General features: G+C 52.3%; 3 protein-coding genes across 3 annotated transcripts in view; all 3 read right to left on the bottom strand.

The window, feature by feature from the left end:
- LOC139800063 (type II inositol 1,4,5-trisphosphate 5-phosphatase-like) overlaps positions 1-15,241 on the bottom strand; it is a 107,782-nt gene that overhangs the window by 6,335 nt on the left and 86,206 nt on the right.
- Positions 1,901-12,157, bottom strand: LOC139800043 (type II inositol 1,4,5-trisphosphate 5-phosphatase-like). The gene is made up of 7 exons (XM_071752730.1): positions 12,067-12,157; positions 10,466-10,733; positions 4,068-4,169; positions 3,723-3,843; positions 2,793-2,918; positions 2,531-2,721; positions 1,901-2,051 (listed from the first exon to the last, which is right to left on the bottom strand). Exons 1-7 carry the CDS (start codon positions 12,155-12,157, stop codon positions 1,901-1,903), a joined length of 1,050 nt encoding a protein of 349 aa, XP_071608831.1.
- Positions 8,284-10,002, bottom strand: LOC139800044 (type II inositol 1,4,5-trisphosphate 5-phosphatase-like). The gene is made up of 5 exons (XM_071752731.1): positions 9,917-10,002; positions 9,709-9,788; positions 9,097-9,194; positions 8,690-8,751; positions 8,284-8,385 (listed from the first exon to the last, which is right to left on the bottom strand). Exons 1-5 carry the CDS (start codon positions 9,971-9,973, stop codon positions 8,284-8,286), a joined length of 399 nt encoding a protein of 132 aa, XP_071608832.1. The 5' UTR covers positions 9,974-10,002.

The following is a 15,241-nucleotide window of genomic DNA, read 5'->3' as shown; positions in this document are numbered from 1 at the left end:
CACAACTTTGGGCTTTCACTGGCTGTCTCCCTCTCAACACTTCCCAATTCCTCCCTGACGGGTCTCAGAGCCACTGCTCTTTCTCTCTCTCTCTGTCTCCACATCTTTCTCTCCCTCTCCTCTCCTGGCCTTATTGTCCCTCTCTCTCCTGCAGCCTCTCCCCTTTCCTGCCTCTCCCTCCCCTCTCCCTTCCTCTCCCCTCGCCCTTTCCCCTCTCTCCTGCTCCCTCTCCCACCCCTCTGTCACGCCCCTCTCCTGGGGCCTTTTCTGTCTCTCTCAGGCCCCTGGCCCGCTCTCTCTCCATCCCCCCTCTCTCCTCCTTCCCGCCCTTCTCCTCTCTCTCCCTCCCTCCCTCCCTCCTCCTCCCTCTTTGCCCCCTTCCCCTCCACCTCTTTCCCGCTCCTCACCACTCTTTGTCCTGCCTTCCCTCCCTGCCCAGATCCCCTTCCTCCTGCTCCCCCTCCCAGCTGGGCCGGGGCCGGGGCAGCCCCGGGGTCGGGCGGGCCCAGGCAGCAGGAGAGGAGGAGCGCCCCGGGGCATGCTGGGAGCTGTAGTCCCGGGGCATGCTGGGAGCTGTAGTCCCGGGGCAAGCAGGGGGCTGCCCGGCGGACATCTTGGCTCCCGGCCCATGCTGGCAGGTGCTCTTTCCCCACTCTCCCCATCCCGCAGCCGGGGAAAAATTCCAGGAGGGCGGCGGGGATGAGCCAGCAGCTCCTGAAAGCCCTCCAAGTGAAGGAGGAAGCATGCAGAGGCGGGGGGGAAGCAACGGCACGTACCCTGGGAGGAGTAGAGAGGTGGTCGGAGCAGCTGGGGAGCAGGGCAGGAGAGCCACATCCATCCCAGGTAGGATTGAATCTTGCCGGGGTTGGAAAGAGCAATAAGAAAAGCTTTGAGAGGCACATAGGTGGGAATGAAAGGAGAAGCCAGGAAAATGTAGGCCCTCTCCTGAAGGAAATGTCAGACCTAGCTCCAGAGGATATTGAGAATGCTGAGGTTTTCCAGGACTTCCTTGCCTCAGTCTCTGGGAAGTGCTCATTGCCTGATTGCAGAGGCCACAGCAGGGGAAAGCAGGGCCTGGGACAGCCAAGGAGCCCCCACTGGGGGAGAAGAAGAGGTTTGGCTCATCTAAAGAACCTGCAGGTGCACAAGTTTATGGGTGCAGTCTGAGGGGTTCAGAGGGCATTTTGGGGGTCCTGGAGGGGGCGTTTGGGGATGGGCAGAGGAGGCCCAGCTCAGGTGGAGGAACAAAGCAAGGCAAGACACTGCTCTCCCAGAGACTCTGTTTTCCTGCCATGGCCTGCAGCCAGGTCTCCACCAAAGTTGTGTTTGCCAGAGCTGCTTTGAGCAGTTGCAAAATGGTCTGCTCTTAAGTAGCTCTGTATCATGCTTTGCTTTCTGCTTCTTCAAAGCTGAAAATATTTCTTTTGTTCTTTGGATCCAATCAGTGCAATACCCAGACTTACACAAGGATGCACTCGGCTACAGACAGCACAAATGCTCCATTTCAGACCCCAGCTGCTCTGATCTGAGGTACAGAGGCTCTATATAGCTGGTCTGAGGAGGTAGAGAAGGTATCAGCAAGTAAAAGATGCTCAAAATTTTGCCAAGGGAAAAAAACCCAAACCAACAACAACAACCAAAAAGAAACTAACAAAAATAATTCCTTGATTTTATACAGCCCTGGGGAAAGCCAATGGATTTTTCCTGGGAAAAAGTTCTGGTAAACATCAGTGGAAGAAAAGCAAGATGAATAGATGTAAACTGGACCTAAAGGAGAGGAAGAGCAATAACCTAAGAACTGTTCCTGTTTAGACTCATTAGATCTGCCACTCTTTAGTCATCACAGCCAGCATCATATTTGTGTGTTGGCTGGAAAGAAATCTCTCCCTCTGTAAAGCCTTCAAAGACTGCATTTGCATTCCTTTGCCTCATTCAGTACCTGGTCATACTGCCAGAGCTCTGGAAAAGCTTTCTCTTCCACCAGCTGCTTCACTTTTGCCACATCGAGATCCTCCAGACGATAGTTGAGGTCACCCAGCCATAAAATCACACTGCAGGAGAACACAGAGCACAAGTGTGCACGGTCTGGCCACAGGCAGGACCCAGCAGCTCCTCCCAACACTGTCAGCTGGGTGCTGTGTCTGCTTGGCCATCAGAGACAACAAGCAGCAGTGAAAACCTGAAAGTGAAGCTTTATTTTCTATTTTTTGCTGCTTTTAATTCCCGTTCTGCATCCTTGTCACTGCCTCTTGATAACTGGTGCTTCTGATATCCCAGAGATTAAATCCCCCTGGGGAAATCAGTGCACATTGCTGCCACATCCTCACTTGAAAATAAAACAAAGCTGGGAGAGCACAGGGTGGCAAGTGACTTGTCAGACCTGGACAGTGACCACCCTCAGCCCCAGGGTTCCAGTAAAGCATTTCTGACCCCTTCCCACATCCCAGCCAGGAGAACCTGGCACTCTCCTGTGTTCCTCAAGTTCTCCCTGCCCCACGGAGTGATGGGCACAGCCAGAGGGGGAGCATACTCATGTTTGGCAATGGTGAGAGAGGCCAAGTTGGGATCTGACTGGCGGAACTGCATCCGAGAGCAGATGTCCTGGAAGTCCTGGTTCCTCCTCTTGTATTCCTCTATGTGAGCTGCCAGGTGAGAATTCACAATGCACAGAGTAGTAGTGTTATGGAATTTAAACCTTATGGCAACACCACCTTTGTTACCCTGAAAGATAAAAGACAAGGAATTGGTCAGGAGCTTTTACACACAACAGAGGAGCCTCAGCCCAGGGTTGCCACCATTCCTACCATCTTCCCCATGATCCCAGTGCCCACAGTCTCAGCTTCCACCTCGGAGATGTTAATCACCGGATCCTCTCTCACGTACAACAGGAGCATGATTCCCACCAGCCTCACGTGTTTCTGTAGGCAGCAGGTGCCAGGACTTGCCGGGTGATGGGCCCGGACGGTGCTCGCCCCACCTGTGCCCAGTTGGGCCAGATGTTGCGTGAGACGAATCTCGCCGTGGGCGCGAGCTCGGTTCGCAAACAGAGTCAGTCGAGCTAGTGTTGGTTCGGGTTACTATCAGTGAACTAACTTCGATCCGCCTGGCTCTGGAGCCTGCTCAGGAACCACACCCTGCCGATCCCGGGCATGCGCACCTGGGCCAGCCCCAACTGGGGAAAACAGACCCTGTTCCAGGAAATACTACAAGGGGAGAGGTTTGAAGAGAGAAGTCCCATCGCCCCCTGTCCAGAACATGAGCCACAAAAATACAGATTAAAAAAAAAAAAAGAATTCCAGGCTCATCAGAAGGATCAGCTGGGCACTCACAGCACAGCACCCAGAGGAGCCAGGGACCAAACACCACAGGGAAGAAAGCTGAAGCCCAAAACAAAACCTACAGCCCAGGCACAGCCCGCGGGAGGAATTTCCCTTCACTAACAGTGACAAGAGAGGAGCAAGACCAAAACAGCAGCAGTGTTCCAACCAAGATACCTTCAAACTCATCCCACCATGGATTGTGTAGATGAAGAGACTAAGATGATTCCTATTCTCCTCCCCCAAGACAGCAGCAATTTCCTTGCTCTGGTCTCCTGTCCTGTCCCTGCACAGCAACTCCCCCTCCATCACTTCAGAGCAAAAACCCACGAACCCCTGGAGGAGACAGCGGTGGAGAAGAAGAGAAAGCAGAGGGAAAGAGGCCCAGGTGGGAAGTGATTCCACGTTTACCTTTTCAGATTTGGCATCTGGGTGAAGACTCTCAGTGACAGCTTTCAACCATTCCTCTTCCCGTGGTGTTCCACAGAAAAAGAAAGCTTCTTTACTCAGAACAGCCTCCTGGAAACTGTGTCAGAGGAAGGAACCCAGAGATGCATGCACTTGTTGATAACTCCATCCCTTTCCTCTGGGAAAGAACTACACCAACTTGTACTCAATTTATAATTTATTTCAATTTATAGCTGAAAACTCAACATTCAGTTCTGCTGATTGGAGGCTCTGTAAAGCTAAGGAGCTGGACACCCCCTGCTGCAGTCACAGGAAAGCCCCAGGCCAGGAGGGGACACTCACCCCAGGCAGTAGATGTCTGGTGGCTCAGCATCACACCTCAGCCAAGGCTCAAGGCTCTCTTTGGGGGCCTGACCATTCACATTGTATGTCCCAGCAAAAAATCTGCAAAGAAATGAGCTAAATCCCAGAGCTGCAGAGGGCAGAGCTGATGGCAAAGAGCCCTCGTGGTGCTGGTGCTGGTGCTGCCGGGCCCAGCCGAGCCCCCGCAGAACTCAGCAGTCACTCACGACTTCCCACCAGTGCTTACCGTGGTCTTTATCCATGCTTTCCATGAGAATGCCATTTAAAAATATAAAAATCAGCACTTCTAATAAATAAAAAACTCTTATTCTGCCCATTAAGTAACAACAATTCATTCACCACCCGGTAGAGTTTTAAAAATATTTGGGAAAATTAATCCTGGGGTGATGATATTTGTGAGCATGAACCAAAACCATGGCAAACAGCCCACCCAAGACAAGATCCCCCCCAAACCACGAGACCCCCACGTCTGCCTCGCCAAGCACAAGCCCCAGGGAACACACGTGACAAGCACTAAAACACCCACAGAACTCACCAAGGACTTGGAGGTCACTGTCCAGGACAACTGCAAAGGGAAAGCAAAGTTCAGTGACAAAGCTGGGAAGCAGGTTTGCAGACTGTGATGGTGCTCGTGAGCTCCTCAAACCCCAAGCCCTCCTCGTAGGAAGGGAACCAGGCAGAACAAACCTGCCAGTGCACAGGGTGCTCCGGCTTGCAGAGCTACTGACCCCGTGGGGCCCTCCCACCCGTGACACGTGATGCACGAGTGCCACCGGGGATTACCAACTGCATAAAAAATGTGGACGAAGAGTTTCCAAATTTCAACAAGCAGAAGAACAAACTATGGACTCCAGACTCCTTCATCTCCCTCTTTAGAGACGCCCAGTAAGCCCCCAGAGCACACCAGTACCTTCTTCCACTACAAACTCTTCTGTGATGGGGATAACCTGCTCCAGCCAGACATCCTCAGCTGCTATGGCCATCCTCTGGTGAGTGTACACATGGAGCCTGCGAGCACAGAGCAGGCAAAAGCAATTCTGGCACCTCTGCAGGCACAGACAGACCCCGACCCCTCCAGCTGCCTCCTGCAGCCCCCAAAGTCACTTATGGGCTGTGTACCCCCATTTCAATGAGAACTGATTTGGTTCTGGGAAAATTCACCAGCCCTGAACCTCTAGGGCCTGAGCTTTTCTCTGACATTCATACCACGCATGTCACTCCCCTCTCCTGGGGCCTTTTCTGTCTCTCTCAGGCCCCTGGCCCGCTCTCTCTCCATCCCCCCTCTCTCCTCCTTCCCGCCCTTCTCCTCTCTCTCCCTCCCTCCCTGCCTCCCTCCTCCTCCCTCTTTGCCCCCTTCCCCTCCACCTCTTTCCCGCTCCTCACCACTCTTTGTCCTGCCTTCCCTCCCTGCCCAGATCCCCTTCCTCCTGCTCCCCCTCCCAGCTGGGCCGGGGCCGGGGCAGCCCCGGGGTCGGGCGGGCCCAGGCAGCAGGAGAGGAGGAGCGCCCCGGGGCATGCTGGGAGCTGTAGTCCCGGGGCATGCTGGGAGCTGTAGTCCCGGGGCAAGCAGGGGGCTGCCCGGCGGACATCTTGGTTCCCGGCCCATGCTGGCAGGTGCTCTTTCCCCACTCTCCCCATCCCGCAGCCGGGGAAAAATTCCAGGAGGGCGGCGGGGATGAGCCAGCAGCTCCTGAAAGCCCTCCAAGTGAAGGAGGAAGCATGCAGAGGCGGGGGGGAAGCAACGGCACGTACCCTGGGAGGAGTAGAGAGGTGGTCGGAGCAGCTGGGGAGCAGGGCAGGAGAGCCACATCCATCCCAGGTAGGATTGAATCTTGCTGGGGTTGGAAAGAGCAATAAGAAAAGCTTTGAGAGGCACATAGGTGGGAATGAAAGGAGAAGCCGGGAAAATGTAGGCCCTCTCCTGAAGGAAATGTCAGACCTAGCTCCAGAGGATATTGAGAATGCTGAGGTTTTCCAGGACTTCCTTGCCTCAGTCTCCTCTGGGAAGTGCTCATTGCCTCATTGCAGAGGCCACAGCAGGGGAAAGCAGGGCCTGGGACAGCCAAGGAGCCCCCACTGGGGGAGAAGAAGAGGTTTGGCTCATCTAAAGAACCTGCAGGTGCACAAGTTTATGGGACCTCACGGGGTCCACGCACGGGTGCTGAGGAGCTGGCAGACGCAGCTGCTGAGCTTCTGCCCATCCTACTGGAGAGGTGATGGTGATCTGGTGAGGTTCCCACTGAGTGGAAAAAAGGTACCTGCCAGGGTTGGAGTGGAGGAAGTAAAGTTTGAGTTGGAGAACTAAAGAAGGATTGCAGTGCAAATGCTGGAGCTTTTCTCTAGAATCAGGGGGGCCCTGTGCTGGCTCTGGTTCATGTGCTGATGAAGTCTGATGAAGCCTTCAGCCTCACAGAAACTTGGGCAAATAGGAGAAAATCTCCCACCGTGGTAAAGGCTTTCAGGTGACAAAAGTGGCACTGCTGTTCCTGTGTCCCTCAATTCAGCAGACACAGCTTTTCCAGTCTGGGATTCCTCCTTTAAATCAACCAAGTTGCCCAGGAAGGTCAATGCTTTCAGGATGCTGCTTGTAAAACTTGAAGGCAGACACCAACCTGAAGAGCATTCAGGAATTGCTAGTTCTTCCTAGAGCATTTGAAACAAAGTTGTTCAACAAGATCCCAGGTCAGCAAAGTCTTGCACCCCGTGCTTCCTTCCCCGTTTTATCTTCTCCATCTCTTCCTGAATGTCACCATCAAATAGGATCTTGCAGAGAAAGCTAAATTTGGGGGTTCCGGGCGGTGTTCAGTCCAAATTTTGGGATTTTGGTTGGGTGAACTCTGAAATTAGAGATATTTCGGTCTGTCGAGTCAAAATTTGGGGACTTTGGGGCACATCAAGTCAAAATTTGGGGATTTTTGGGGCCAGTGGGGGGGCCGGTGAGGGCAGGACAGCAAAGGCTCTGCGGGCCCTGCTCAGCCACCCCTCTCTCTGCTGACAGCCACCTCCTTCCTCCCAGCCAGGACCAAAGCACCACGTTACCCCCATGCCCCAACCCCAGGCTGCCAACCCAGCTCCGCCTGACTCCGCCTCACTCCCCATCTGTGGATGTGCCCACAGCTCCACCAAGGCCCTGAGTGCCAGCAGACGGACACTGTGACTGCCACACTTCAGACATGTGTCACTCGGCAGCCGAGGTCACTCGAAGTCTTTGCAATGTCCTGGCAGCCCAGCAGCTGAAAGAATGACAGCCGTGAGAGATGAGCGAAGCTGCAGGAGCCCGGCACTGTCCAGCTCCTGGTTCCCCATGCCAGCTCAGGGCCTGGGGGCTGACACAGCCCGTCCGGGGGGAAGCCCTGCCTGTGGACACCCAGGGGTGCTGAGCACTGCCCCAGCAGGAAGGGCTGGAGGGCAGAGGGACTGACAGCAGAGCCCTCTGTCCCTGCTCCGGGGACTGGAGGCTCCCAGCCAGTGGCTTCCGGGGGCAGAGGGACATCTTCAGAAGCATCTGGAAGATGCAGGACAACTTTGCAGAAGTCAGGCAGCAGGGCCCGCTGCTCCTAAGAGAGATCATGGCTGGTCCCATGTTGAATGTGGAGGCCAGCCCCATCGCTGTGCTGCTGGCAGAGAAGCTCCCCACCCTCTTTGATGACGTAAGGCTGCTGTGGGAGCTGAGCCTGCAGAGGGGCATGCGGCAAGGGGCAAGGACAGCTGCCCTCCAGCCCAGCCCCGCGGGCAGCACTTGGGCAGGGCTGCTGCCCTCTTTACTCCCCTGGGCTCTGCTGGGAGGCCTTCTGGGCTCTGCAGCCCAGCACAGCCTCTCCTTGGCAGGATGAGGCCTCCGCTGCCCCCAGCCCTACCACCCCGCAGCTGCTGGGGCCCCCCAGGCACAAACAGGAGCCCTGCAGCATTCTGGGCAGCACTCTGCTTCCCCACTGCCTGCACCCCCTGCCCTGCACTGCAGCTGGAAACCTAGGGCAAGAGCCAGAGTCAGGTGCCAGAGTTGGGTGCTGGCCCAGAGGGGCTTGTGGGGTCACCCTGAAGCAGTGCACTGAGAGCTGCCCCTGTGTCTTCTCTGCAGGCACCCCAGTTCGTGTGCAGGCTCAGCCAGTGGCCCCACTGTCAGGGGAGCCTGAAAGCGTTCTTCCCCGGCCTCCTTATGGCCCTCATCAGTCACCTTGCAGAGGCTGTAAAGACATCAGGCTGCAAGGATACAGAGGCTGTCGTGGATTCCTTTGTCCAAACAGTCCCGGATTTGCTCAAATTCAGACTTGAGGCCTGGCTGCTGGAACAGGTACTCCTGCAAAGCACACACTTAACTCATTCTCCAGGAAACGAAAAGTTAGTTGGATAAATTACTGAGCAATGTCACTGTCAGCTGTCTGGAAACTCCCAGCAAGAGGCACCGTCAGGGAACAGAACACCCTGGGGCTCATTCACCACCCGGTAGAGTTTTAAAAATATTTGGGAAAATTAATCCTGGGGTGATGATATTTGTGAGCATGAACCAAAACCATGGCAAACAGCCCACCCAAGACAAGATCCCCCCCAAACCACAAGACCCCCACGTCTGCCTCGCCAAGCACAAGCCCCAGGGAACACACGTGACAAGCACTAAAACACCCACAGAACTCACCAAGGACTTGGAGGTCACTGTCCAGGACAACTGCAAAGGGAAAGCAAAGTTCAGTGACAAAGCTGGGAAGCAGGTTTGCAGACTGTGATGGTGCTCGTGAGCTCCTCAAACCCCAAACCCTCCTCGTAGGAAGGGAACCAGGCAGAACAAACCTGCCAGTGCACAGGGTGCTCCGGGTTGCAGAGCTACTGACCCCGTGGGGCCCTCCCACCCGTGACACGTGATGCACGAGTGCCACCGGGGATTACCAACTGCATAAAAAATGTGGACGAAGAGTTTCCAAATTTCAACAAGCAGAAGAACAAACTATGGACTCCAGACTCCTTCATCTCCCTCTTTAGAGACGCCCAGTAAGCCCCCAGAGCACACCAGTACCTTCTTCCACTACAAACTCTTCTGTGATGGGGATAACCTGCTCCAGCCAGACATCCTCAGCTGCTATGGCCATCCTCTGGTGAGTGTACACATGGAGCCTGCGAGCACAGAGCAGGCAAAAGCAATTCTGGCACCTCTGCAGGCACAGACAGACCACGACCCCTCCAGCTGCCTCCTGCAGCCCCCAAAGTCACTTATGGGCTGTGTACCCCCATTTCAATGAGAACTGATTTGGTTCTGGGAAAATTCACCAGCCCTGAACCTCTAGGGCCTGAGCTTTTCTCTGACATTCATACCACGCAGCCAGAGGACTTGCCAGGCACTTCACTTCCAAACCTCCAAGGCTCCTGCCCCAGCAGAAAGTGTTTGGGGTAAGAAGTTTCCAAGCCCGGTAAGAGACCCTCAGAGCTCTCAGCTCTTCTCCAGATGCTACAGGAACAGCCTTGCTTGCAAAAGCCCTTTAAGATCTTCCGGTCCAACACCGAACCCAGCCAGGGCTACCACTGAACCACATCCCTCCGCACACCCACACCGCATTTCAGCGTCCCCGGGATGGTGACCCCACCGCTCCCTCCTCCACCCCCCCGGTACCCCCGGGTCCCCGGCACCTACGCGCGTTGCCCGCCGCTCTCCACCAGCCCCAGCAGACGGCTCTCCCGGCTCTCCCCGTCGACCAGAACCCCCTGCACCGCCTGGGCCGAGGGTCAAGGAAGGACGGGACCAGACAGGACCGGACGGGATCAGACAGGAAGAGACGGAACCGTACGGGACCCCCGGGGCCGCCCCCCGTAGGCACCATCGCGACCGAGCCAAAGGATACGATCCGGCAGATCTTCCCCTCCTCCAGGCTCTCCTGGATGGCCACCAACTGATCCATCCTCGGTACCGGTACCGGTTCCGGTGGCCGCCCCGCTCCAGTCGCTCAGCGGAGCTCTCACGAAGCATCGTTGCGGAGCCGCCGCTCCCCCCGCTAACGGCACCGCCCGCCAACGGCTTGGGCCTGGATGTGGCAGCAGCAATAGATGTCAGCCTTACATCAACTCAAGTGCAGCAAATCCCAACAGGAATGTTGGGACCTGTGGATCATGAAAATGGTGCAGTTGGAGCTTTACTGATTTACTGATTTACAGAGTCTGAAATAAGCTCAGGAAAAAGTAATGTCAAAAAAGCCATTTTTTTTACAAGAACCATGTGGCAAGCCTTGAAAAAGACATGAATGAAATTCTCTCAAACGAGGAACCAAAGCTGCTGAAAAGCCTGAATCATCCTTTTCTCATGAATTTCTTACTCACAGGGACATCAGATAAAATAACAAACAAGAGTGATTTTGACAGCTTTATAGTAAGTTCTTCTCAGGAGTGCTCCTTACCTGAAGTTCTGGATTTCTGTGTAGGAATCCTCCATCTCTTTCAGACGAGCTGTTATTAAAGTACCTCTGACTCCAAAGTCCGGTTCTGGCAAGAGTGAAGCCTTTCTTGAATCCATCACATCAGAGGATTGCACCATCTCAGCTGTCACTTCAGGTTTGACTTTGCTTTGCCTGCAAATAAAAGCCAAACAGTGAAACCCAGGATATCCACACCCCCCAGGCAGCTCATTTCTGCCCCCAGGGATCTGTTTCACATTTCTCTGTTTCACTCAAAATAATCAATGTTTGGGTGAGCAGACAAGACTGAAAGGAGCATTTCTCAGGATGGTTCAGATCTCTTGACAAAACCAGTTTAACTCAATGAGGTGTTTTGCAGTAACTGGGTTCTACAGAAGTATCAGAGAAAATAGGAAAGTGAGGGAGCAGTTTGGGCCCCCTTGGGGGGGGGTGGATGGGCAGAATTTCACCTCCTGGGGGGAGGCAGTTTTGACCCAGGGTGGGGGTGGGGGTGTTACTTTCAACACTTGCTCACTGCGTCTTACCCGCCCCTGCCCAGGCCGGGGGGCAGCAATGGGTCTCCTGTCCCTCTCCAGCCTCCTGGGAACCTTTGACACCTTAGGGGGGTCTTGGAGGGGTTCCTGGGTGCAGTCTGAGGGGTTCAGAGGGCATTTTGGGGGTCCTGGAGGGGGCGTATGGGGAAGGGCAGAGGAGGCCCAACCTGAACCTCTCTGATGTTCTCCAAGCCCTTGCTCTTTCCACCATGGTCTGCCACTCTCTGCCAACTAGAAAGTGCAACTCACTGTTAGAGCTTGGACTTGGTCATCTTGGAGGTCTTCTCCAACCAAAAAGATTCCATGATTCCAGCTTCTAGTCCTCACACAACCCAAAAAGATACACCACGTGGAAACAAACAGAAAAATAAAAAGGGGCAACTTCTACTGGGGGCAGTCTCTTAGAATCTGAGGTGTAAATGACAAAAGGGACCTGTTCCATCTTCAGTTCATACTGCACAAGAGTTTAGGGAGTAGTAAGAACACTATGGGATTAGGTCTCAGTCCTTTTCCTAGCCCCCAGAAATGGAGTTTCCCCATCAAGGAGTTGCCCCATGTTATGTGGCACAACATGCCTCAGTGCCAGGAATATTTTCCTAACAGTGCCAAGGATCTGCCTGTCCCTGGTGGCTGCAGTGTTCTCTTACCTGGAAACAACCAGAGCTCTCTGGGAGAAGCAGGGAAAGCAACAGAACTGAGCTGCAGCAAGAGAAACCCTGTGAGGCACAAAGCTCTCTGCTGCAGCTCTCTGACATTGAAAATGACATTAAAAGTTCATGGCCTGTGTTTTGTCTAGAAGAACCTCTATTGCCTGGGATCCTTTCTTCAAGTTGGTGAGGGCATACAGAAATGAAAATTGCAAAATTATTACAGCTGCTTCTTTACTTCTGATTTTCCACCCACTTGTGTTTGGAAGAGTGCACATTGAGAATGTTTTTATAATAGAGGCTATTTTTCTGTCTTTCAAAGGTGTCTGGTAAACTTGATGGCCAACGCCAATAACTGTTTCTTTCACACATCTGGGAACTGCAGTTCGTTCCTCTTTCCTACTGCATTCCCTCTCCTGCTCCTCCTGCTTCTCTTCTTCTTTGGATGATTCCTTCGCAAAGAGATCAAAGGAAACAGCTGGAAAGAGCAGCATTTCTCACTAAAACAGAGGCCAAAATTACATCTCAGGTGGAGGAACAAAGCAAGGCAAGACACTGCTCTCCCAGAGACTCTGTTTTCCTGCCATGGCCTGCAGCCAGGTCTCCTCCAAAGTTGTGTTTGCCAGAGCTGCTTTGAGCAGTTGCAAAATGGTCTGCTCTTAAGTAGCTCTGTATCATGCTTTGCTTTCTGCTTCTTCAAAGCTGAAAATATTTCTTTTGTTCTTTGGATCCAATCAGTGCAATACCCAGACTTACACAAGGATGCACTCGGCTACAGACAGCACAAATGCTCCATTTCAGACCCCAGCTGCTCTGATCTGAGGTACAGAGGCTCTATATAGCTGGTCTGAGGAGGTAGAGAAGGTATCAGCAAGTAAAAGATGCTCAAAATTTTGCCAAGGGAAAAAACCCCAAACCAACAACAACAACCAAAAAGAAACTCACAAAAATAATTCCTTGTTTTTGTACAGCCCTGGGGAAAGCCAATGGATTTTTCCTGGGAAAAAGTTCTGGTAAACATCAGTGGAAGAAAAGCAAGATGAATAGATGTAAACTGGACCTAAAGGAGAGGAAGAGCAATAACCTAAGAACTGTTCCTGTTTATACTCATTAGATCTGCCACTCTTTAGTCATCACAGCCAGCATCATATTTGTGTGTTGGCTGGAAAGAAAGCTCTCCCTCTGTAAAGCCTTCAAAGACTGCATTTGCATTCCTTTGCCTCATTCAGTACCTGGTCATACTGCCAGAGCTCTGGAAAAGCTTTCTCTTCCACCAGCTGCTTCACTTTTGCCACATCGAGATCCTCCAGACGATAGTTGAGGTCACCCAGCCATAAAATCACACTGCAGGAGAACACAGAGCACAAGTGTGCACGGTCTGGCCACAGGCAGGACCCAGCAGCTCCTCCCAACACTGTCAGCTGGGTGCTGTGTCTGCTTGGCCATCAGAGACAACAAGCAGCAGTGAAAACCTGAAAGTGAAGCTTTATTTTCTATTTTTTGCTGCTTTTAATTCCCGTTCTGCATCCTTGTCACTGCCTCTTGATAACTGGTGCTTCTGATATCCCAGAGATTAAATCCCCCTGGGGAAATCAGTGCACATTGCTGCCACATCCTCACTTGAAAATAAAACAAAGCTGGGAGAGCACAGGGTGGCAAGTGACTTGTCAGACCTGGACAGTGACCACCCTCAGCCCCAGGGTTCCAGTAAAGCATTTCTGACCCCTTCCCACATCCCAGCCAGGAGAACCTGGCACTCTCCTGTGTTCCTCAAGTTCTCCCTGCCCCACGGAGTGATGGGCACAGCCAGAGGGGGAGCATACTCACGTTTGGCAATGGTGAGAGAGGCCAAGTTGGGATCTGACTGGCGGAACTGCATCCGAGAGCAGATGTCCTGGAAGTCCTGGTTCCTCCTCTTGTATTCCTCTATGTGAGCTGCCAGGTGAGAATTCAATATGCACAGAGTAGTAGTGTTATGGAATTTAAACCTTATGGCAACACCACCTTTGTTACCCTGAAAGATAAAAGACAAGGAATTGGTCAGGAGCTTTTACACAGAACAGAAGAAACAAGCATCTGCTTTATCATCCACTGACTGCTTTCCAAGGAAATCTGAAGCAGCAGAAAGAAATGCCTGAGGTCCTGAATCTCACCCCTGCTTCTGCACAGCCCCTGAGAAGCACTTCCCCACTTCAGACCAGCTTCCTTTCAGTTACACCGGGATCCCAGGAGCTCCTGGATCTTCCTCCTATCCTCGCCAGCCCCACCACGGAAACCTCCCTTTCTTTCACACAAAGTACCTCAGAATCCAAGGAAGAAGTCCCCAGAAAACTGACAGCTTTCTTTTCCTCTGCTGCCACAGCTGGAAGGGAACCTACACAGCAGGGAAGAAGGGAGACACTCAGCTGCTTTGCTACTCTGCCATTGGCCAGCAGGGATTCACAGGCCAGCTTAATATTTGCAACCTCAGAAGTCAGTCACTTTCGTAGTTCATTTTCTAGGGATTAGTATTCATAGAGGAAGTATTTGCATCTAGATCGTTTCTCTCACCAGTGTAGTCTCTGGAAGTTTTGTTGGGCACTTCAGGCCTTTCATTTAATATGTCATTTTTCTCAGAGCCAGCAATGTCACTTTTGAGCTCTACAGGAATTACAATCTTCTCCTCTTTTCTGCACTGTTGAGGTAATTTTCCCTCAAAGAGATGAAACAAACATCTGAAAGGAGCAGAAAGAAGCATCTGCTTTGCCACCCACTGACAGCTTGAATAACCTTTCTTGTGGAAGACAAAATGGAAACTTTGCTGAGCTTTCTTTTACGAGGTCCTTCTCAGAAAGTACCTCAGAATCCTGGGGAGAGACAAGTCCAGAGAAAATCATCTTTCTCCTCTTCTGGCAGGGGATCTACACACCAGGGAAGAAAGGGGACAATCAGTGTTTGTACTACACTCTGCTACTCCTCACTTTTATGTTTGAGGCTCTTCTTTTGTAACTTTTGATTCTAGAACCATGGCTATCACCTGAAAGCACAAGGAATAAAAAAATCCCTGTGAACAAAAGGAGTTATTTTTTTAATTGCAATTGGCAAGTTTCCAGTCCAGAAGAATGCCCTGGAGAGGAGTCACCTGGCAATGCCTGAAAAAAGAGCCAGGGAAGGGATGGGCAGGACGGAGGAAGGACTTGGCCAGGGACAAAGGCTTAGCAGGGGATCCATAGCTTAATATTAAGGATATGGCTTTTTGGTTCTGAAAGGACAAAGTGTCGTCTTTTCAGGATTTAACTTTCATGTTTACTATAGAAGAAAACAGAAGAAAAAATAGAAAAATCTCCTTAACATTTAACATGGACAACTCTACAGGTGACAACAGAGTGAGACTTGGGGCAGCCAAGTCAACACAGGACAGCAGGAATGAATGCATTTCCAGTAGTGCTATCTTTTTTGGACTCTTACACCTAGCAGTTTAAGAAACACCTCTAAAGTGGAGAAAAAAAATCCGAGCATGAATACGTTTGATTAGGAACCAGTTAACAGAATGGTAATGGCCTAGCAAGAGAGGAAGTAGAGGAACCTCCAAGGTACTC

This window comes from Heliangelus exortis, chromosome 9, assembly GCF_036169615.1.
Source record: "Heliangelus exortis chromosome 9, bHelExo1.hap1, whole genome shotgun sequence".
Taxonomy (NCBI): Eukaryota; Metazoa; Chordata; class Aves; order Apodiformes; family Trochilidae; genus Heliangelus; species Heliangelus exortis.
Note: the sequence above shows the minus strand (reverse complement) of the source record. Positions and strands in the feature narration are given on the sequence as shown.